At 40.2% G+C, this 24848-nt stretch overlaps 2 protein-coding genes across 2 annotated transcripts in view; one reads left to right on the plus strand and one right to left on the minus strand.

Moving 5' to 3' along the window:
- Positions 1–24848, minus strand: part of ctnna2 (catenin (cadherin-associated protein), alpha 2) — a 600844-nt gene that overhangs the window by 197798 nt on the left and 378198 nt on the right. The gene's annotated exons all lie outside the window — the stretch shown is intronic.
- On the plus strand, positions 11034–13913 carry lrrtm1 (leucine rich repeat transmembrane neuronal 1). The gene has a single exon (XM_063008660.1). It carries the CDS (start codon positions 11501–11503, stop codon positions 13073–13075), a length of 1575 nt encoding a protein of 524 aa, XP_062864730.1. The 5' UTR covers positions 11034–11500; the 3' UTR covers positions 13076–13913.

The following is a 24848-nucleotide window of genomic DNA, read 5'->3' on the forward strand; positions in this document are numbered from 1 at the left end:
TCCTATTTCAAATTTCTTCCCTACATTGTTCTCTTGGACTTAGGTGTGTTTTCCACACCTTGGCCCCGAATACCACAATTCTAAACCTGCATCAGCCTGCTCCATGGTATTAGGGAAGGAGTGATATCATAATACACTTTAATCAAAAGATACATTCACTACACAAACTAATCATCTCCAAACTTCAGGGATGAACAGAAAATATATCTGTCTGTCTATTTATATATATGTCTATCTATCCGTCCGTCCGTCCGTCCGTCCATCCATCCATCTATCTATCTATATATATATATATATATATATATATTTATCTGTTTGTCTGTCTCTATCTGTCTTCTATTTATCTGTCTGTTTGTCTATCTGTCTGTCGATTTATCTATTTGTCTGTATGTCTGTCTGTCCATCCATCCATCCAATTGTATGTCTATCTATCTATCTATCTATCTATCTATCTATCTATCTATCTATCTATCTATCTATCTATCTATCTATCTATTTATCTATCTATCTATATGTCTGTCTGTCTATATGTCTGTTTGGCTGTTGGTCTATCTTTCTGTCTGTCTGTCTGTCTGTCTGTCTGTCTGTCTATCTGTCTATCTATCCATTTATCTGCCTATCTATCTATCTGTCTGTCTGTCTGTCTGTCTGTCTGTCTGTCTGTCTGTCTGTCTGTCTGTCAAATGAGTCTGACACTACACCTCCTCAGTTTTTCCCCGTGTGCACTCAAAATTAAGCCTAGTTTAAACCGCTAGAGCACACAGCTATTAAAACAAAATCCTATATAATTTATCAATTAACTCAGAGTATTTGTGGTAAACATTGGAAAGTTCTGGTAAGACTATGAGCAAACCAATCTCCTCAACTTATCTTGTAACATCAGCCCAGAAACAAAACAAAATCTCTAAAGCTCCCAACAACAGGAGCTGACAGTGGAGGAATTAGAGAAATCTACAGGCATTTACTACTACACAGTCAAGTCAGGTCAAATTTATCTGTACAATGCTTTTTACAATCAACACTGATTTAAAGTGGCTTTACAAAGTTCAGGTCCTACAAGAACCAGTAAGCATTCCCATATTGCTTGGGAGGATAGTTGGAGTAATAGCAGAAATAAGCAAACATATCCTGAATAGATATGCATACACACTGATCAGGCATAACACTATGACCACCTTCCTAATATTGTGTTAATTCCCCTTTTGCTGCCAAAACAGCCCTTAGGTAGGTGGTAACATCCACATGGATGGCAGGACCCAAGGTTTCCTATAGCAGAACATTGCCCAAAGCATCATACTGCCTCTGCTGGCTTGCCTTCTTCCCATAGTGCATCTTGGTGCCATGTGTTCCCCATCCACGTGATGTCAAAGAAAACATTATTCATCAGATTCACCTTCTTCCATTGCTCCGTGGTCCAGTTCCGATGCTCACGTGCCCATTGTTAGCGCTTTCAGCGGTGGACAGGGGTCAGCATGGGCTGGTCTGTGGCTATGCAGCCCTACACACAACAAACTGTGATGCACTGTGTATTCTGACACCTTTCTATCAGAACCAGCATTAACTTCTTTAGCAATTTGAGCTACAGTAGCTCGTCTGTTGGATCGGACCACACGGCATCAATGAGCCTTGGCCGCCCATGACCCTGTCGCCGGTTTACCACTGTTCCTTCCTTGGACCACTTTTGATAGATACTGACCACTGCAGACCGGGAACGCCCCACAAGAGCTGCAGTTTTGGAGATGCTCTGACCCAGTCATCTAGCCATCACAATTTTTCTTAAGATAAGATAATCCTTTATTAGTCCCACAGTGGGGAAATTCACATCGTTGCAGCAGCAAAGGGATAGTACAGCACTCAGTATAAAAAGATAGACAATAAGAAGAACAATGTATAATAATAATAAGTCAGGAAAAAACTGAATTTTTTTTTACAAATAATTACAAATAATTGCACATAGGAAAAATATTGCACATTGTAATAATTTCACATGGGGACACAGTTGCACATAGTTATGAATAATTTATAATTTATATAATATTATTTATATAATATATTTATATAATATATTATATAATATTTATAAAAAAATGAATAATTTATATAATTAAAAAACTTGCTTCTAATACATCAACTTTGAGGATAAAATGTTCACTTGCTGCCTAATATATCCCAACTACTAACAGGTGCCGTGATAAAGAGATAATCAGTGTTATTCACTTCACCTGTCAGTGCTCATAATGTTATGCCTGATAATAATAATAATAATAATAATAATAATATATTACGCACTGATAATTATTATAAAAACATTTTTTTCCCAAAAATGTACTTTACACATAGCTAACAAGGCTAAATGTTTAAGAATGGATTGATTAACTTGGACACAGTGTAAATCTAAGGATGTGACTCCATATGTGTACAATACAAACATAGTTGTATATGTATGAATAAATTATTCATTCATTTATTTTTTTTCATTTTTTTTTTTTCAAAAAGTTGCTACAAAGCTAATTATTTAAGAATGGATCAATTAACTTGGACCAAAGATCAACTGCATAATGATTTTACATCGGTATGTTTTACAAGTGCCCCTGGCAGCAGATCAAGGGGTTAATGATGCTTTAATGTCAGTGCAAAAGACCACGTGTTGGATCTATAATCTTTTGCTCATTTATCCCTTGTAACAGCCTTATCTCAGTCTTAACCGGGACTCTTGTGGATCCAGAGTTCATTGTGGGAACCCAGCTGGAAATACACTGGATGCAGTTCTAGGCTATCGCATGGCTTGACACTCGGGGCTAATCCATCACAGCTAATCCCCCACACAAACACAGAGAGTGCACGTCAAACTTGACAGCATCCAAAACCGAGAATCGAACATTGGAAATCTAGAATCTATCCCAGTTACACACCCTGGGTCTAGTGTTACTCAACTGTACAAAACTGGTGCAATGCTGATAGTCTGTCCAGTGTAATTATGATCCACAGCAACCCTGATCAGGATAAATCAGTTAGTAAAGACACATGAAAACATGTCGATTTAAGCCATTATTAATCAATAGCAGTACCTGAATGAATCCTTCGATCACACTGCCTGGCAAACACAACAATTTTCAGACTCATTAAGCCAGGTTAAAACGGGCATCTATTATGATGTCAGGACAAATAATGGTAGAGGGCTACACCGTGAGGTGTTAGCATTTTGCTAAGTGTGCAATACGGCACAAGTGAGGCGTTAGTTAATCAACAGGGCCACAGTTACAGTGAGGAGGGTAACGTGGTTAAAAACCCAATGTTGCAGAAAGCTTTTTACAGGGCGTAATACGATATTGATTAAGCATATACCGAGTAAACAGACTGGGCCCTTAATTAATAATCTGAATAATTTCATGCCCCTTTGCATTGTCTACTTTATGTTTATTGGTCTAGTGAGTAGGTGCACATTAGCCCTATTTGTAATGTAAATGAAGATAGATTGTTTGTTTCTAATGTCCTTCTTCAAAGACTTATCTGAGCATAGCAAAAAGTCTAAAGTGTACCACTGAGACACGTTTACTTAGCCTAGGAAAATGTAGGAGTTTGGGCGAAGAAGAAAATGTAACCTTTTAAAGTAAGTGCTGGGTGGCACGGTGGCTCAGTGGGTAGCACTGTCGCCTCACAGCAAGAAGGTTCTGGGTTTGATCCCCAGGTGGAGCGGTCCGGGTCCTTTCTGTGTGGAGTTTGCATGTTCTCCCCGTGTCTGCGTGGGTTTCCTCCGGGAGCACCGGTTTCCTCCCACAGTCCAAAAACGTGCAAGTGAGGTGAATTGGAGATACTAAATTGTCCATGACTGTGTTCGAATTAAAAACTTGTGAACTGATGAATCTTGTGTAACGAGTAACTACTGTTCCTACCATGAATGTGACCAAAGTGTAAAACATGACGCTTAAATCCTAATAAACAAACAAAGTAAGTGCTTACACACCTCATAACCACTCGTAGATTTGGCTGTTTCAAGCCTAACCCCTTTCTAACATGTGCAAAATAAAGTATGCAACCATGCAGTGTTCACTGATTTACAATAGTTTACTAGAGTACAGCTCAGAAGTAAAATAACTCATTTCTTAGAAAATTCAGCTGCAGTTTATTTTAAACAATCATTACTACTATGTCCTTCCCCTATTTAATGGTACCCCTAAAGTGGACTGTTTAGGATGACTCCAAAAAAGTTAATTCTAAACATCAAATGAAATTTATTATTATAAATAAGTGGATTAATATAAAAAATGCATTTGTATGACCCCAAACCCCCTCTAAAAGTAAAATCACTGCAAAAAGAATCTCTCCTGAAGTGTACATTATTTATTTCTTCAGTACTGATATGCCCTTTAAAGTTTGATGGCCCACTGGCACCCTGTCTTAGAAATTCCTGCCTTGCAACCTGTGTTTTCTGGCTACACCAGACCTGCTGCGACCCTGACCAGAACAAGGAGGTTGTATAAAATTGAAGAAATTACTTTAAGATTAAAGAAAGATACTTTTTGACTGTGTTCAAATATCAGTACTGATTTACAAACTCCTTTTGAAGAACAACTTGTGTTGAGACCCTTGGGCAGTGTAAATGTGTTCTTTTGATTCTGATGGATGAATATGTTGATAGATGCCAGCAGAAAATACCAGTTTGGTGGAAAAGGAATACTTATCTGGGTCTGTTTTTGATACACTGGGTTGAAATACTTTGTTTGAGTGAAAGAGTTTAACATCAAAGAACATTCTGGATAACTGTGTAAGTTATCTAATTTAAGCTTTAGAGCAAATATGGCAAAAGGTTTTTATGGCCCAGGTGGCGCAGAAGGATATTCCGATAGTGCACCAGTGCTGGGATTTTGAACTCCGCGAGCTCTGCTACCGGACGGCTGGGCACAATTGGCAGTGCCTGTGGTGGATAAAACTGGCTAACAGTCTGCTGGGTGGGAAAAACCGGACTAATAACACTGTATAAGGACCCTGGTTAGCAGCCTGTTTTGAGCCCCCTCTGGAAGTAACAAAAAAGTTGGTCTGGGGGCAAACATCAGCTGGAATGGTATAAAGCACAATACCATTGGACTCTGGATCATGGCACCAATGTCAAATGTAAGCCATATGTGGCATACTACATATGTGGTGTACTAGAACCTGCAACCAGAGCCAACTTCAATACCTGCATTGGAGCTCTTGTGAGTCAGACTGCTCCCAGAGTTCATTTTAATTCATTAATGCTGAATTAATAATTATTTATTTTTATCTAGTTTGCTAAATTCGTTCTGTCATTTCATCTCAGCCAACAAAAAATCACCACCTCACCATTTGAACTTTATAAGAACTTAATTTACCTTCATTCAGTCTCTTTTTAAATGAGCAAATTAAAAGCAGTCACATGTAACTCTGCTAAAATAAAGATCTTTTTAGTCCTTCATATGCAAAACCTCGTTCTAACTTTTGAAGTAAGACTTCTAAGTTGAGTGAAAGAGAGTCAAGGTCAGTGTTCTCCCCCGTCCTCTATCCTTGCCCATCCCTCAGTAACTGCTCCGGTTCAAAATCACCACTGCCAATGCTCTTAAAAGTCTGTAAAACTAATGGTCTGGATACTCCCATCTCCTGTACGCTGTGTCAAGTCATTACTGGGCACCAAGTCATTAGCTGATGGTGCACCCATCAATTATGACTAAAGAGAGATGGGGAGAGGCTGAAGAGAGATGGATAGCCTAGAGATGATCACAACTTTAACTAGCTTTTTTTCTACTCTTTCAGTTTTGCATCATCTACTCACTGTTAAATCCTTGCATACCCACTGAGGTGTGAAACTGAAAGTATCAATGATCATAGATTAACATAATGAAGGAAATTTGTCCAGAATAAATAGGCAACAGAATACCGATGCAAAACTGGCATCATCAGTTAGGTTAGTAGTCCATCAAGATAATTGTGTTTGCAGAGGCAAATAAATTAAACATACTGTAAATATTAGTAAAGGATGGAAGTACACAAATACGGGATCTTACATATTAGTCATCAGCTGTCTAGAAGAGTCTAAACTCTCTAAGGACAAAAAGATACAGTTAATTAAATTAAATAATATTATAAATAATATTAAATAAATAAATAAATAAATAAATAAATAAATGAATAAATGAATAAATAAATAAATAAATAAATAAATAAATAAATAAATAAATAAATAAATAAATAAATAATTCTTCAACAATAATTCTTTAATTCTAAAACTTTACCGGCAATAATAAGTCCCTATGATTTTCAATATGTCGTTCTATTAATTCATTTATTAGGATTTTAACGTCATGTTTTACACACTTTGGTTACATTCATGACAGGAACGGTAATTACACAAGATTCATCAGTTCAAGTTTAATGTCAAACACAGTCATGGACAATTTAGTGTCTCCAATACACCTGACTTGCATGTTTTTGGACTGTGGGAGGAAAACGGAGCTCCCTGAGGAAACCCACACAGACACAGGGAGAACAAGCATGCAAACTCCAAATAGAAAGGACCCGGACCGCTCCACCTGGGAATCGAACCCAGGGCCTTCATGCTGTGCTACCCACTGAGCCACCACGCCGCCCTCTTAAAGTGCATTATAAGATCATGGTAAGAATATTACAACAAGCAATGTACTTCTAAATATTGGCCCCTATGCCCTGTGTAAGGAGCATGATGGTGTATGTGTGTATGGGGTGGTGCTATCACTGATGTCAGTAACGCGTTACTTAGTAACGCGTTACTCTAATCTGACCACATTTTTCAGTAACAAGTAATCTAACGCGTTACTACTTCCAATCCAGTAATCAGATTAAAGTTACTTATCCAAGTTACTGTGCGTTACTATTTTTGCAGCTCGGGGAGTGACGTCTGGCCTATGCGACAATTAAGTCACGAGCTGCGTCCGAAATCGCATACTTACAGAGTATGCACTAGACTGGAGGAAGTATGCACTACTTGGCCAGTAAAGAAGTACATACTTTCAGTACAGAAGTATGCAGTATGCACCGCTATGTTCTACACGTGGGGACGTGATGACGTAATATCACCATAGTTACAGACTCATTACAAACCCCACTCGCCAAAATTTTGGATATTTATCGTCTTTTTATTATTACCACTGTTATACATGTTTAAAGTGGCACAAACAGCCCAATAACCCCAAAAAATTCATCAATTTAATTCTCAATTAATATTTTTAATCATGATTAAAATGTAATGCATTAATTGCGTTAATTAACACAATTACTAACAGCCCCAGTTACTAGAATCAGATCAGGCCAAGCATGCTCACACATACAAGAAAATTGACTTTGGCTACACGGAAGCTCGCAGTGCATGAAAACACACAAAAAAATCACACACAAAACTCTTTCTCTCTCTCTCTCTCTCTCTCTCTCTCTCTCTCTCTCTCTCACACACACACACACACACATTCACACCAGTAAACATTTCCATGTGCAATTTACACCGATCAGCCATAACATTAAAACCACCTCCTTGTTTCTACACTCCCTGTCCATTTTATCAGCTCCACTTACCATATAGAAGCACTTTGTAGTTCTACAATTACTGACTGTAGTCCATCTGCTTCTCTGCATGCTTTGTTAGCCCCCTTTCATGCTGTTCTTTAATGGTCTGGAACCCCAAAGAGCAGGTATTATTTAGGTGGTGGATCATTCTCAGCACTGCAGTGACACTGACATGGTGGTGGTGTGTTAGTGTGTGTTGTGCTGGTATGAGTGGATCAGACACAGCAGCATTGCTGGAGTTTTTAAATACCGTGTCCACTCACTGTCCACTCTATTAGACACTCCTACCTAGTTGGTCCACCTTGTATATTTAAGTCAGAGACGATCGCTCGTCTATTGCTGCTGTTTGAGTTGTTCATCTTCTAGACCTTCATCAGTGGTCACAGGACGCTGCCTATGGGGTGTTGTTGGCTGGATATTTTTGGTTGGTGGACTATTCTCAGTCCAGCAGTGACAGTGAGGTGTTTAAAAACTCCAGCAGCGCTGCTGTGTCTTATCCACTCATACCAGCACAACACACACTAACACACCACCACCATGTCAGTGTCACTGCAGTGGTGGTCCTGTAGGGGTCCTGACCATTAAAGAACAAGGTCAAAGCAGGTTAAAAAAGTATGTAGAGAGACAGACTACAGTAAGTACACGACTACAGTCAGTAATTAGAACTACAAAGTGCTTCTATATGATAAGTGGAGCTGATAAAATGGACAGTGAGTGTAGAAACAAGGAGGTGGTTTTAATGTTATGGCTGATCGGAATGTGGAATTAAGTGGAATGTTTATGTAATACTGATAGAATGAGAAGAGATGTGCATTCTGACTCTATTTATTTTTTGCTCTATTTTTATATTTGGAGACTAAAGGCCTCCGCATACTTCCTGGGAAACTAAACTAAGTCGAACGCGCCTTCGCGAGCTTACAAGCTGGTATTCCTCTAGCGGTTTCATTTTGCCTGTGGCGTCTGCTCCACAGCTGCAGGTGACGCTGTGACATTTATAATGTTAAGTTCCTTGATTACTGAAAAACGATGGCTGCATCCAAAATCGCATAATTAAACTGTACGTACTAAATTAGAGGCAGTGCGCACTGCTTGGTCGGTACAGAAGTAAGCTCTTTCAGTACGCAAGTGTGCAGTGTTTGCATACACAAAAAAATGCTGCCCAAGCAGTAGATTATTTGGGTACTTTTTGCGTACTGTTTAATGAATACAATGTATTCTGACACCAGTGGCGGCTGCTGGTCTTTCAAAGAGGGGAAGCTCATTGTCGATCCTCCAATCGTCTTCCAGACCCGCCCACAGCTCCATTCACTCCCAGAGACGCTCAGCGTCCGGGGGCGGGACAAAATCGTGGCATTTATCCAATGACCGGCGAGTTTCGAAGTAATGAAAAAAAACGTTCCATGCAGTCCCGTTGATGTGAATAGATGCTCAGCTTCTACGGGCAAATGCGTTGACGCTCCGGGAATGTATGAGAAGTTCGATTTGTGATAAGCTGATTCTGAACGAACTCGTCTTCGAGATGAACGTGTTCTAACGCATTTGTAGTCAATGAAATGTTAACACAACTGTACATATTTGACCATTTAATTTTTGACATTTTAGGGGAAGCTGAGCTTCCCTTGCAGTCTTAGAGAAATCGCCACTGTCTGACACACTACCCGCTACTGCGTACTGTTCAGTATGAAAGTAGCGATTTCAGACACAGCCGATGATCACAGTTGAGACGCTCCTCAAAATCCATGTTTGCTTTCATGGCACGCTTCTTTTTTTTTACCGACCAATCACAGGCGTTGTCGCGTAGTGACGTCCGTGGTTCTTCACTTATTCCGCAATTACGTCACATTGGTCGCCGAAGCCAGGCGAACGTCATCTCCGCATGAAGTATGCTGAGGCCTTAACTCCAGTTGCGTGCTAACTCTATCACCAACGATCTGTAAGGATACGGGATGCAATGCCATTACGGTGGCTGCTGTGCTTGCACCCATTTTTCAATCAGCTAAGAGTCTGCAAAGACAGCGCTCGCACCAGGCTGACGTTTCAGGTACACGCTCTAACGGTCTGACGACCGATCCCTGGCAAAATCCATAACTGTCATGTTCCACGTCTGTGTCAACAGGGCTGGTCTATCTAAGTCAGCCAACTGTCGAAACTCCGAGTCGGATTCGACAGGCGGAAAAACAGCTTTGGAAAAACAGGCCAAACATCAAGCCCGGGATTCAGAACATCGCGCAGAACAAGAGCCGTCTGCGAGAGGTTAAAATCAGAAATAAACACTAGCTGCTGTGTTTTTTATTTTTACGAATGAATGCTCAGACACGTCCGTGCCGCAGGGAATCCACACAAAGTGCATTTATATTAGCCGGCTGTGCAAAAAAATGAGCAAATGGGTTCGAATCAAACCAAGAAGAAGAAGAAGAGGGGAAGAAAAAGGAGAAGCAGATATATTGCTTGTTTCACTTCATTAGAGAAAAGCGGGTGGGAGGAGAGGTGGAGACGAGGAAAGATCGAAAGCGGCGCGCGGGAAGGGAGGAAAAAGACGGTGATGTGGATTCGTCTGTTTGTTATGTTTTAACTGTAGCCTAGACCCTTTTAAATCTGAAAATGTATCAGACATGCTGAAAAATCAAGCTTAAGAAAAGAGAGAGAGAGCAGAGAAAAAAAAGAGAGAGAGAATGCTAAATAGCAGCAGGAGGCGGTAGAGTGAGCTAGCGAATGGGTGAGCAAGCACACGGAGAGAAAGAGAAAGTGAGAGAGAGCGAGAGAACCCGGCTGAATTGTGAGTGGCTCACGACACTCAGTGAACAGAAGGTGTTTCTGCATGCGCTGGCGTTGCACTAGTCTGCTGCAAGGGCTCCCAGCCTCTCTCTCGCTCTCTCTCTCGCCTGCTCTCTCTCTCTCTCTTTTCCTCCTCTCGACAAACCAGCCCTGCCTTCAGCATCAATGCCTCAGCATCCTCGCTCAGCAACAGCCTCCTCCAGCCACCGAGAATGATCGGCTCTCCAAAGAGACCCCACTGGAAGCCGGGCTGATAGTAGAACGCGGGACTTAGGGATATCGGGAAAAAAGAAAGGGAGCGATGCTGAGGCAACTCGCGTTCATCTCGGATAAGTGCACACTTCCAAGGATCTGTCCACCAAAAGAATGACGACCCGATTACGTGGATATAAACATGCGCCCCGACGACTGCTTTAAGTGACGGACTTTAATTCGATTAGACATTTGATTTGTCCTCGATACCAAAAACAACAAAAGGACAAGACGCTGGAAAAAAAAGAAACAGAGGTGGGAAAAAAAAGTGTTTGACTTTCCCTCTTTGGTGAATGTGTTTGCCCCCCTCTTCTCATCTTGCCCTAATCAGCGCGGCAGTCACTGCAGAGAAGCAGGAGAGGGAGGACGGCGCTCGTGCATGCGGTCTGGGCGGCTTTGCATTTCCTGCGAGTGCGCTGAATGCCACTTGGATACCCCCTCTTTCTGGCTCTTTTCACGCGAGGAGAACTAAGACATTGTAAGTCTGCCAGATTCGGGTGGCTTCTGAAAAAAAAAGGAGGGGGGGTTGAATTTGTACCACAGTGGGATCTTTTTTATAGTCGCACATAATTAGTGCGGTCACAAAGGGAGCAGTTGAATAGAGGTTGTCAGCCTCTGGAAAAGGGGTGAGTAGGAATCCTTTTTTTTTTTTATGTATTTTTTTAGGGGGGGATGCTTTTCTCCCCTCGCCCATCTTTTTTACCACCCCCCAGTATAACATGATCGGAGTCCCCATATTAAGTCTTTTCTGTTTGGCCAGATTTGCTTTTTATTCATGTAACAAGTCCCCATCAGCCAAACAGCATCAAAAATGATCCCCTGAGTATTTTTGTAAAGTGGAAAATGATTCATCTTGCCGTTTAAAATGAGTCGAATTTAAAAGATTCAATGAACTTCTTCTCCGCGACACTGCAGGATATTCATGCTGATGGATTTCCTCCTAATAGGTCTGTATTTAAAGTGGACACTAAGAAAGCCCCCTGGGTGGATACTGTGCTCTCTGGGCATCTTTCTGAAAATGGTCCTCCTGGTGGGGGGGAGTTGTCCGAGGTTGTGCCGCTGCGACAGCAAGCTGCTGTACTGCGAGGGGCTGAACTTGACTGACATCCCCCACAACTTGAGCAGCGCTACAGGCTTGTCTCTGCGGGAGAACAACATCTCGGAACTGCGCGAGGGGCACTTCGTCGGCCTGTCGCAGCTCACCTGGCTCTACTTGGATCATAACAACATCGAATTCGTGGAGGAGAGCGCCTTCGAGAGGCTGAGGAGGATTAAGGAGTTAGACCTTAGCACCAATCGGATAGAGAGCCTGTCCAATGGGACCTTTAGACCCCTGCCCAATTTGCGCATCTTGGATTTATCCTACAATAGGCTGCAGTCCCTGGAGCCAGACCTTTTCCACGGACTTAGGAAGCTTACTAATTTGCATTTGCGCTACAACGCCCTGAAATTTGTTCCTGTGCGGATCTTCCAGGACTGCAGGAGTATGCAGTTTCTGGACTTGGGTCACAACCAGCTGCAGAGCCTGGCTCGAAACTCTTTTGCTGGGCTCTTTAAGCTGACCGAGCTACATCTGGAGCACAACGAGTTGGTGAAAATAAACCTGGCCCACTTCCCTCGTCTCATCTCCCTGCGCACTCTCTACATGCGGAACAACAAGGCCACTATTGTGGTCAGCACCCTAGACTGGACCTGGCACTTCCTGGAAAAGATTGATTTCTCTAACAATGAGATAGAATACATTGAGCCGCATGTTTTTGAAAGTGTACCCAACCTCAAAGAGCTCATGTTGGACTTTAACAAGCTGACAAATGTGGACCAGCGCATTTTGGGTTCTTGGACATCTCTGGGCAGCATCACCCTGTCCGAAAATCCGTGGGAATGTAGCCGCAACGTCTGCGCCTTGGCCTCCTGGCTGAGCGGCTTCCAGGGCCAACGCGACACCGGCTTGTTGTGCTTCACCCCGGACATGGCCCAAGGCGAGGACATCCTGGATGCCGTCTATGCCTTTCAGCTGTGCGTGGACGGTCCTGAGGGCACGACGCAGACCTACACAGCGACAAGAGACCTGGCCCGAGGCTCTATTTTCAAAGGCCCTACGAGAGGCCCGTACGACTTGCAGGACATAGAAGGTGGAGAGGTGGTTACCAACTCCTTCACAGTCACTGTGGCCAACGATGATCTGGAGAACACCATGCAGATTCAAAAAGTAGTGACAGGAACCATGGCACTTATCTTTTCATTCCTGATTGTGGTGCTCACTCTGTACGTGTCTTGGAAGTGTTTTCCGGCCGGCTTGAGACAGCTGAGACAGTGCTTTAGCAACCAGCGTCGCAAGCAAAAACAGAAGCAGAACATGCAGCAGATGGCCACCATGTCCACGACAGAGTACTACGTCGACTATAAGCCCAACAACATTGAAGGAGGCCTTGTGATCATCAACGAATACGGCTCCTGCACGTGCCAGCAACAGGCCTCTAGAGAGTGCGAGGTTTGATTGGTGGCTATTGCCTTTGATCCAATTCATACAGGACAGGTTTTTTCCGCTCTACCACACTGTGCTGCTTTTGCGAAAAGGCTGGTTAGTACAAAACAGGACTAAGGACTAAAAAGGAATTACTGCAAGGCTCCATGGCTTTCCATTTTTGGGACTGGTTAATAAGGTACCGCAGAGGCAGGAACATTTTTGAGGAATACAGGGACTAATCAATGTCACATGGTGACACGTGGATACTTGAGCTTTAATGTGTCTTTCTACCACAGGAGATTTCAATCTACCGAGGACATCACTGATATGATTTCTTTTTGTTTGTTTCCCATCGTGGTAACAATTTAAATGAGAAGAAAAATGAAGTGTGTGTAAAATATGTCAAAATGCAAACATGGGAATAAAAAAAAAGATGCTATTCTATTTCTTTTTGTAAACTATGGAAAATAAGAAATGTTTAAATAAACAAATTGCAATTCACAGTAGTCAGGTCTGGACATGAGTTCAAGTGTGTAGGTGGAGACTGTGAAGTCAGATTGGCTGTGCTGTGTCTGCAAAGGTTATATATATATAAACAAAAGACGAAGGAGGGGGGGGGTGTCGTGGCATTTAGAATATTGAGCCTCGATGTGAGATTCAGATTCTTTGCTTTTATTTCTTTGGCATCTCACGACACGTGAGGAATGATCACTGTGCAAACTTGATGTTACTCTTGTGGTTGCTTATTTTCCCCTCCTCCACCTGATTAATGTTGTTCAGGAAACAACCGGCAACGGGCAAAAAAAGAGGTATGATGCATTTCATCTTGCCTGTGTGCTGTCTACAGAATGAAATTAAAGAAAAGAATATATCTATATATTAATAAAATATGTAATTATATATAAGTAAATAATTAGGGTGATTAAAGACTAAAATTATGCTTTTTTTTCACCCTTGGTTGCCGTCCTAGACCTTTCTTAACGGCTGTAATAAAATCAGACTGAGTGATAAACCCAGCCTCAAACATTCATTAACATTAAAAGGCTGGCGTGTTTTATAAATGGTTTAACAGCCTGAGGTGATTTTTCAACGCTTGTCAACCCTATTCATTTCCCAAGATTCCATTTTTCATTCGGAATGCTTGTTGAGTAGATACTAGTGGGGAGTATATGAAGGCAGTGAGTGGTAAACAAAAGCAAGTGGAAGGAGGGAAGCGGTTCCAGAAAGAAGATGTAGAGTGCTCTCTAGTGTCCTAGCACCAGCAGTAAAGTGAGCCGGCTCTTGACGTTTCTCACCTAGGCTAAGTGTGGGGGGCCTTGTGAGCGTGCTCGTGTCCGAATAGCAACTCGGCCCCGAGGGTACGAGGCGTCAAAAGCGCAGAGTGAAACGTTTAGCATTCTGAGCAGAGAGGCAGGATACTGCATCAGAAAGGACCAGGGATCAACCATCAGTAACTTAATCTGTATTTATTTGTCTAAAGGATAGAAGGCGGATTCCTTAATATGTCAAAGTATGTGTGGGTGTCTGTATATGTGGCTATGGGTGAAGCTGAGCATACCCATGCCAGAGTGTTGCTTTTTAATCGGCTGCATGTGTTCCGATGAGAGAAATGTTATTGTGTCTTGAAATGAAAACTGTGAAGCTGAGCAGGGATTTTTTATACACATAAAGAGTTTTGAACCCCAAAAGCCTTGAGACCCTTGAGTCCTGACATGGAACTGTTCTAATTTCAGCACTGTATTTGATCCTTAAAAATCTAAGCCAGAATAAATTAATGAACTGTATTCTAATGGTTGTATATGATGCATAAATGTGACCATAGCTCCCTCATTTGTTTTTTTTTGCTTAAATTTATTTCCTTTTTTTACCTTGTTTACAATGATTTGCTATCCAAATGCTATATAAACATTCTTTAAGGTACAAGCTTCTGATCTTTGCTTGATTAAAATGCCATCACTCAGTCCAGATCGAGTCCACATTCACAGCAGGTTACAAATGAGGGAAAAAAATCTGGCCAGGAAATAAAGCTAGCGTGTAACCAGACGCGTGGCATTGCTGCAAATGCCGGGTGACAGATTGTAAACTGCGAGCGGGAAAATCATTGTTTCGGCTCATGATCTCCCTTTCACTGCGCTCCACCGACTTCAGCAGAGTGAGAAACAATGAGCTCTGAATAATACAAACCGGGCACAATACCATCGCGCCTTGGCTCTGCAAATAGCAACAATGGGCCGTGATGGAGACAGAAGCGGGAGCCTCTCGCCTGCGGTTCCACTCAATCTCGCTTGCTAACAATGAATATTTATCTACAACCGTGACATCCCCCTCTTTATAAACACTCGACCTATCTTTGGCCCCTTTGGCTTATTTTGTATCAATTTTGCATGGCTTGGTAACTCTGAGGTCTGTGTTGGCAGCTGTATTGATTTCCCTTCTCACTAGTTTCAAAGGGTCATGAATATTTGAGACGGTGGGATGTTGGGGGGCAGCCAAACTGCGCATCTTCTTCCTATTTCCATTATAAAAAAAATATTGCAGTGTAGAGGCCTTTCTTTCAAATATATCAGAAAGTCTCTGGGTTGCACTGGAATAATATTTTAATCATAATTACAAACATTTACAAATCTAGGAAAGTTAGCTATACATATACACATATACAATACAATAAGTATTTTTCCGCATATCCCAACTTGTTTGGCAGCGGGGGTCAGAGCGTAGGGTCAGCCATTAAGGTTAGGGGCCTTGCTCAAGGGCCCAACAGTGGCTGCATAGCAGAGCCAGGATCTAGAATTCAAATACAGTAAGACATAACAATGCCACTGTTACCTTAATGGGACTTTGGACAGATTTAATGTTTCTTTCAATAAGGACTAGTGGTGGTACAGCAGCTCAGATACTGGACTAGTAATCAGAACGTTGCTGGTTCAAGCCTCACCACCAGCAAGTTGTCAGTGCTGGGCCTTTAAGCAGGATCCTAACCCTAAATTGCTAGCACTGTAATCAGCTTTGGATAAATGCTGTAAATGTAAATCAAGCGTTGTTTTAATAGGGCAGTAGGAGCTCAGCAGTTAAGATGCTGAACTAGTAATCGAAAGGTCACTGACAATGACAGGTTGCCAATGTTCGGCCCTGAGCAAGAACCTGTACACTTAATTGCTTGCATTGTCCATGTAAATCAGGGATGTCCAAACTACGGTCTGCGGGACATTTGCAGTCAGTTACCATTTCTAAAATGGCATTTTAGAAATAAAATTAAAGTTGTCCTGCTATTAATCAGGTTTTAAAAAATAGTGGTTGAACTGTTTGTACTTTGGGTGTTGCTATAGCATAAAACAAATCTAAAACGCTCCCCGTCTTCTTTCTCCCAACTCAAAACATTAACGTTACACCTACATTCGAGTTTTTGGATAAACATGACGGTTCCAAAGAAGCAAAAACTAGACAACCTGCAAATGCAGAAGATTTTAAGCGCACTGGGAAAATGACTATTCAGTCAGAGTTCAGAGGGAAGTGTGTATGTTTAATTTACAGAAGTATAATAATCTTCATATTAGGATTATAAACTGGTGAGTTAAATCGGCAAAATCTTAGTTTACTCAACACTGTCGAAGATAGATCATTAGTCACTCAAATAAAAAAGAAGTGTAATTGTTAGTATTTAAGTAGGTCTATTATATTTGTATTTGTTTTATTACAAAAAAAGTATGTAGCCCATGTTTGCATATTTTTTGTACTCCATGGAGTCCTGTTACAACTTTACAACTGTAAGTCGCATCTGATAAATGAGATAAATGTAAATGGACATGTTATACGGACTGAAAACAAACACCTATTTAGGCATGAGATAAACGTAACGTCTAATACTACTAGATTTTAATTAAGATTTTATTAATAGTCAGGCTGTCTAACATTTTCCACATTTCCAAAATCAGAAAGAGTTACTGCCTCAATGCTCTTCAACATTTAATCTCAAGCTCTGGTAAATGTTTGTGATATTTTACATATTCTACCCGTGTGCAAGTGGGTTTCCACCAGTTACCACCCACCTCTTAAAGTCATTTTTGTAGGTAGGTCAAATAATCCAAATGACCTCTAGGTGTGAGTTGGGAATGATGTAAATTGCATTTCCACTTTGCTTTGTGTTTTGAGGACTGGCTTCAGGTCCACCACAATCCTGGATATACAATGTTTTATGTTTTAAACACTTCGGTTACATTAATGATAGAAACGGTAGTTACTGGTTACACAAGATTCTTCAGTTTACAAGTTTAATGTTAAACACAGTCAAGGACAATGTTGTATCTTCAATTTACCTCACTTGTATGTCTTTGGACTGTGGGAGGAAAGTGGAGCTCCCGGGGGAAACCCATGCAGACACGGGGAGAACACACAAAATCCACACAGAAAGGACCCAGACCGCCCCACCTGGGGGTCGAACCCAGGACCGTCTTGCTGTGAGGCGACAGCGCTACCCACTGAGCCACTGTGCCACCCTCCTGTGTATACAAAGCATGAGAAACTTTAAAGACACATGTGATCAAATAGTGATTTGTCTTGCTTGGGTTTTCTTCTATGAGGTAAAAAATTAGAAATCTTAAAAGAAAGGGAAACAGATATTTCCTATACAAGATGATCGTTTATTGATGTTGTGGCTAATTAGCAGTGTGTGTGTGTGTGTGCAGAACTGGGCGTGAAGCCCGGCTTGGACCATCAGGAGTTTGGACAGTGTTATATTAAACGATTTTGTTTTAAATTTATACACTATGAAGTTCAATGTTCTACAGGGGCAAAAATGCACTTTCATTTTGAAGCAAAAAGAGCCAAAAGCAGCTGCCAAAAAATTCATCTCCATTATATATGAGCAAAAGTCTGTAGACACCACCTTTACCTGCTGATTATTCATCCGTGTTTCATCCGTTATGTGATAGGCATTATATAAAACGATTCAATGCTTTCTACTTTCTGGCAAAGGTTTGAGGTAGTTAGGTGAGTACATAAATACATAAATTGACTGGGTCCCTGTACACAAAACAATATAGTCTGATGAGTTCGGTCTAAAGAAATTGCAGGGGCCTGAATAAGGCTTTGACCTCAACCCCATTCAACACCTTTGGGAGGAATTGGAACATCGACAGCAAACCAGGCTTTCTTGTCCAGCATCAATGTTAATGCTCAAAAATGCTCTTTTAACCAGCCAGGCCCATTTCAAAATCTTAAGAACCGTTATGCCAAAAAGAAGAGACCACACTCTGGTGTCCAAATATTGTTGGCCATATAGAAAACATATATGTCTATCGTGTTACCAATGTTAGCCTCATAGATCGTAAAATAACAAACTGATTCACGGACAGAAACTCAGAACTCACAGTGATCTTACCACATGTCAAACGTACAACTTGTATAAGTAACGAGTACATGACATAAGCCATCATCATCATCTCACTTCATCATATCAGTCAGCACAGTACTCAAGTGTCATCGTTCCTGCCACTGTCGTCATATGATTGGTCACTGTTTGTTCCCAGGCCATGAGTAATAACACCTTCATCCACACACACAGACCTGCTTCAGAGAAAACTTCAAATCTAAGTACTGCAAAGTGAAATTGGAAGTTCTACAGACCCCAGATATGAGCAGACAGAACTCCCATTGTTAAGTATCAATCCTGGACTACTGATTTGAAGGCTGCTTTAAGCCCAACTAAGCCTGAGTCTAAGTAAAGCATTAACCCTAGCTGCTTGCACTGTATCGGGTCACAAACAATTTGCCTAGTGTAAAAACGCTTGCACAAAGCTTTAAATGTGAACATTGCAACACCAGGCCTGAAACAATCATCAACAGAGTGTAACATTTTCTAAATTTGCAAAGTCAGGAGGAGTTACTACCTCAATGCTCTTCAACATTTATTCCCAAGCTCCGGTAAATGTCTGTGAGATTTTACATATTCTACCCGTGTCCAAGTGGGTTTCTACCCGTGTCCAAGTGGGTTTCTACCCGTGTCCAAGTGGGTTTCTACCCGTGTACAAGTGGGTTTCTACTCGTGTCCAAGTGGGTTTCTACCCGTGTCCAAGTGGGTTTCTACCCGTGTCCAAGTGGGTTTCTACCCGTGTACAAGTGGGTTTCTACTCGTGTCCAAGTGGGTTTCGTGTCCAAGTGGGTTTCTACCCGTGTCCAAGTGGGTTTCTACCCGTGTCCAAGTGGGTTTCTACCCGTGTCCAAGTGGGTTTCTACTCGTGTACAAGTGGGTTTCTACCCGTGTACAAGTGGGTTTCTACTCGTGTCCAAGTGGGTTTCTACCCGTGTCCAAGTGGGTTTCTACCCGTGTCCAAGTGGGTTTCTACTCGTGTCCAAGTGGGTTTCTACCCGTGTACAAGTGGGTTTCTACTCGTGTCCAAGTGGGTTTCTACTCGTGTCCAAGTGGGTTTCTACCCGTGTCCAAGTGGGTTTCTACTCGTGTCCAAGTGGGTTTCTACTTATGTCCAAGTGGGTTTCTACTCATGTCCAAGTGGGTTTCTACTTATGTCCAAGTGGGTTTCTACTCATGTCCAAGTGGATTTCTACTCATGTCTCTTTATCCCAGACATGAATGAGTCTGGCTGTGATTCCTAAATTACCAAATATGTCCAGTATTCGGCTTTTGTAGCCTGCACACGCTAATCTTTGTGTGTTTTTGCACTGATTTAACCTTTCTCTTTAGGTCCCGCCTTCTCGCACTGCTCTTAAAAGATGCCCAACAGGCAAACAAAAATTCACAGAATAATTACAGAAAAAATCCGTGTTTTTGTCTCGATCTGGATCCTTGGGAAGCAGAATGCATGACCTCCAAAGCTGACACGTACGTGTCAGTGTTAAATAAAGATGCCAGTTTAGCAAAATGAGAAACTGCAGCTAAAGGAAATAGTTTGTCAGGTAAAGACCAGGTAACACAGAAGATGCTGTTACAGCTGCAGAGGGAGTTTTGCATTTCACACCAGGAAGCATCACAGCAGCTACAGATCAATGGACTGCATGTCAGCCTTGTTAAAAAGGTTCTTCTTGATTCTGAAACAGCGTAAACATTTTCAAGTGTGCGTACTAAGATAGAGGTTATCGTCAATGCCTCTATGATAGCACCACATTCTGTCGAAATAGCTCCACTGATTAACTATTTTATTTGTTATTATTGTTTAGGGTTAAACGAAAGAAATTGAAAGTAATAAGATAATCTAACCATAAAAGCATTTGTTAGTTGTTAAAAAGTAGCTGTTTATTTATTAAAGTTCAATAACATAGTTGCAGGATTATTAATTCATTTGTCAAATATTTAAAACCCTACTTTATACACATTGCCATGGTGCCACCAATTACATATAATTACTTTGCTAATCCACCCCCTTCCCTCACTCCTCGAATCAAACTTTTAATCCAGTGTCCATCTGACCCATGCTGCCATCCTCTTTGCCGTCCTCTTTTTTGAACACAAAAATATGGTCACCCTATCTAATTGATCTTTTAGATCAATCAGACCAGTAGTTTAGATACCAGTCTAGTTTCGATTTAATGGTTTATTAGCTTATATTATGAAAAAGGCAAGGAAAAAAGAGGGGGAAATGTATCTTTATAAACTTTATCATGTCTGCATTTCTCTTATTAGATAAACATACTTGAAGTAGGACTCATGCAGTAGTGCACTCTTTAACTACTTCTATCAGCACGCAGATGTTGCATTGAGTGAAAAGAAAAAGCAGGGTGGTAATTCCAAGTAAAGCAGGGAGCAGTTATTTCTTTTAGACTTTTGGCCACATATAACTATGACATTATTGTTTTGATGACTTTACATGCCACTTTACGTTTGTGCACTACCAAGCCCATCATCTTGATAAAAAAGAGAAACTGTGGCGTTTACTCTTTACTGTGACATGTACTCAAGGTTTTATTGTAAATAAGCTTCATAGCTTGCTGCCCTAAACATTCACACTAATATTTCAAAGATTGTTTTTCCCCTCTGCAACTTATCAAAAACTAATTTCCGCTTTACTCTGCCATGCTGCTTTTATGCATATGGTATGAATTATGAGATTTGTGAGACGTATCACATGCTTTCCGTTATGCTAACAAATAGAAAATAAAAACATACAGATTGGCTTGAAGGAAGGCAGATGAAATGAAAGTAGATGAGGAAAAGGTAAAAGTAAGTGTGCAATAAACAATGCCACTTTGCAGTCTGTTAGTAGACCAGACTGCAGGGTTGCACAGGAATGAGAAGGATCAATAGTCTTATTATTTTTCTTAATCCTTCTGTTAAATTTTTTTCTTACTGGCTTTTGCTGCTTGTATTAACCACTGTCTGGCATTCCATACTTTTAAACACACCACTGGACTTACACACATGGGTACATCTGGGAAATGCACTTTCTTTGTGAACAAGCTTTTCCTAGGCTGCCAATCTACTTTAAATGCATGTACATTTGGAACGTGGCATTTAATATAATAAAACTGTCTGCTTTAGATAAAAACAGTTAGCTTGATGTCCTCTTAAAGGCGGACCAAAAATAAGAACTGCATGGCAAAATGACAAAAATGACTCTTTTTAAATGAATCATTCTCGACATGAATGACAAAGCTGTGTTCAAAAGGTACTTAAAGGGTACATGCCAGTCTCTGTCACGGGCACATTACACCAGCTGAGTACACCTGGGCATCTTTCTTAAAAAATATATATATAAATAAATTATTAAATAAATAAATGATGATGCATAATCTTTTATCATCTGTGCTGATACATTCACTTCTATTTATTTACCACTTTATACTGGTCAGAGTTTCTGTGTGTCTACTATCAACTGGCTCAAGGTGAAAATAAACTCTGGACGAGATGCTGTCCAATTACAGCCCATCACACAGAGCAATTTTTAATATTAATTTGGTCTCTTTTAAAGACATTAAGCTATTGTAAACACAATATACCACATGCTTTTGTTTACCCTTGCCTCTGTCTACATACCTACCTATACAGGTCTGTAATTGATTCCAAAGAATAATTCATTTAAAAAGAGTCATTTATGTCATTTTGCCATGCAGAATCCAGAAGTCTGAATTTATACACATTTACCAAATAATAGATTATATTCCTAACAAAGCAACACACAGATCTAAAATTGATTTGGGTCATTTTAAAGAACAGAAGCTAATATAAGCGCAGTTAAGTAATGTTAGCTCTTGTTAACTAATCTAAGTTTTTTGAGACAACCCACCTAATGATGTCACATGCTGTGCTAGGACAAGATGGTGCTACACTTGTTTGCAAAAAAAACCTTATTATTTTCAATCTTGTTTCACTGACTGGTAAACCTGTAAGGATTATTAAAGTGACAATCCATCTGGTGTTTTGTAATGCTAACTTCATCTAGTGTTGCTTTCTGATATGTTTGTTTGAACCACCAGCATGAAAGCAGAGCCCAGCTCAGACATTTCTCATTTTCCAACAATGAACATCAATGAACTAATGTGGGTTTTAGGGGAAGGCAGCAGAAGGCATGGTAATTAAGCTGGGGATGGACGTATGGACGACAACTGCTGGTGATCACAAAGTCATTGTAATTAACAATCAATGTAATACATTTCCTTCTGTCTATGATTCCTCCTACTATTTGTAATGTATTACAATTACTACCACTGTAATGGGTAATAAAATACTGTACAATATAAGAACTGACTAAAATATAGCAATACAGTACACTGACTAAAGTATGTGGTCAGTCCTTCTGTTTACTAAGTACTGGTGTTTTAGCCTAAGATGGATAAAAGCAATGATACATTACATAGACAAAAGTATGAGGACACATCCAGGAGCTTGTTAGAGTTTCTATTGCAAAACCATAAGTATAAGTCACGGTATTCTATTCTGTACGTTCTAAAGTCTGTAGGAATTTGTGCCCTTGGGATTAGAAACATCGGTAAGGTTAGGCATTGCTGCTGGACAAAAGAGTTTGCCACGCGCATGATGTTGAGATTTCTTACTGGCCTAAATGCTGTAAATAAATAGATATTGACTGAAGGAAGTAAAGAAAACCAAGCTTTCATCTTAGATGTGGACACTGAAAGAAAATGTTGCTACTGATCTAATTTAGCCATACAATAAAGTGACTATATATTTATATTTATTTCTCTGATTTAAAAATTCGTAATCTTTGCTTTTTGATTATTTGTATTTATCTGACTGTAAGTAATCTGTCACTGTGTGATGCTACAGTTTATATATACAGATCTTGGAGGTCAGAAATTGATGATGAACAAAAGAGTTTGCCATGCGCATGATGTTGAGATTTCTTAGTCGCTTAGTGAGGAAAAAAAAAAATCATAATAAATCCAATAAATGCTGTAAATATGAATGGAAATGAATAGATATTGACTGAATGAAGTAATAAAAATTAAGCTTTCATCTTAGATGTGGGCATTGAAAAAAAAAGTTGCTACTAATCTAATTTAGCCATACAATAAAGTAACTATTGATTTATTTTAATTTATTTTTTAAATGTATTTCTCTGATGTAAAACAAATTTAATCTTTGCTTTTTGATTATTTGTATTTATTTTGTATATATACACCGATCAGCCATAACACTAAAACCACCTCCTTGTTTCTACACTCACTGTCCATTTTATCAGCTCCACTTACCATATAGAAGCACTTTGTAGTTCTACAACAACTGACTGTAGTCCATCTGTTTCTCTGCATGCTTTGTTAGCCCCCTTTCATGCTGTTCTTCAATGGTCAGGACTCTCCCAGGACCACCACAGAGCAGGTATTATTTAGGTGATCCCACTAATAGAACTACCAAGTGCTTCTACATGGTAAGTGAAGCTGATAGAATGGACAGTGAGCGTAGAAACATATCTTGATCAGATCTTGATCTTTAGATGTAACACTAAAATAAATAGTTGCTACTAAACTAATTTAGCCGTACAATAAAGAATAAAGTGACAAAATATCTTTTTATTTTTCAAATATTTCATTTTCAAATTTGAAAATCTGTGGTCTATGCTTTTTTATTACTTGTATTTATCTGACTGTAAGTAATCTGTCACTGTGCGATGCTACAGTTTATATACACAGATCTTGGAGGTCAGGCATTGATGCTGGACAAATGAGTTTGCCACGCAGTTGATGTTGAGATTTCTTACTTGCTTTGTGGGGAAGAAAAAAAAATCCAATAAATGCTGTAAATATGACTGTAAATAAATAGATATTGACTGAAGGAAGAAATGAAAACCAAGCAAGAAAGAAAAACTTGCTACTGAACTAATTTAGCCATACAATAAAAAACAAAGTGACTATATACTGTATATATATATTTTTTTTTTTTTCTGATTTAAAAATTCGTGGTCTATGCTTTTTGATTATTTGTATTGATCCAACTGTAAGTAATCTGTCACCGTGTGATTCTACAGTTTTTTATATATATTTAAGAGTAATCTATTCTGTATGTTCTAAAGTGTGTCTGTAGGAATATGTGGCTTCGGGGTAAGAACTGGAAAAAAGAGTTTGCCCTTTAATTAATGTTGAGATTTCTTCCTCGCTTTGTGCACAGGCCCTTACATGGGAGCAGGAAATGGCCTTCCTCAAACTGCTACACCAAAGTTGAAAGCATAATAAATTTTATACAACTGTTAACAAGTGACATCTGTTAGGAGTGTGGCTGAAACCACCTGAACTCCAAGCCAACAAGCCCAACAAGCTACATACTAAAATACAATACTACAACATTTATTTATTATAGCAAATAAATCTCTGCTATCTACGCAATGTATTTATAATTCGATAT

This window comes from Trichomycterus rosablanca, chromosome 14 (genome assembly GCF_030014385.1).
Source record: "Trichomycterus rosablanca isolate fTriRos1 chromosome 14, fTriRos1.hap1, whole genome shotgun sequence".
NCBI lineage: Eukaryota > Metazoa > Chordata > Actinopteri > Siluriformes > Trichomycteridae > Trichomycterus > Trichomycterus rosablanca.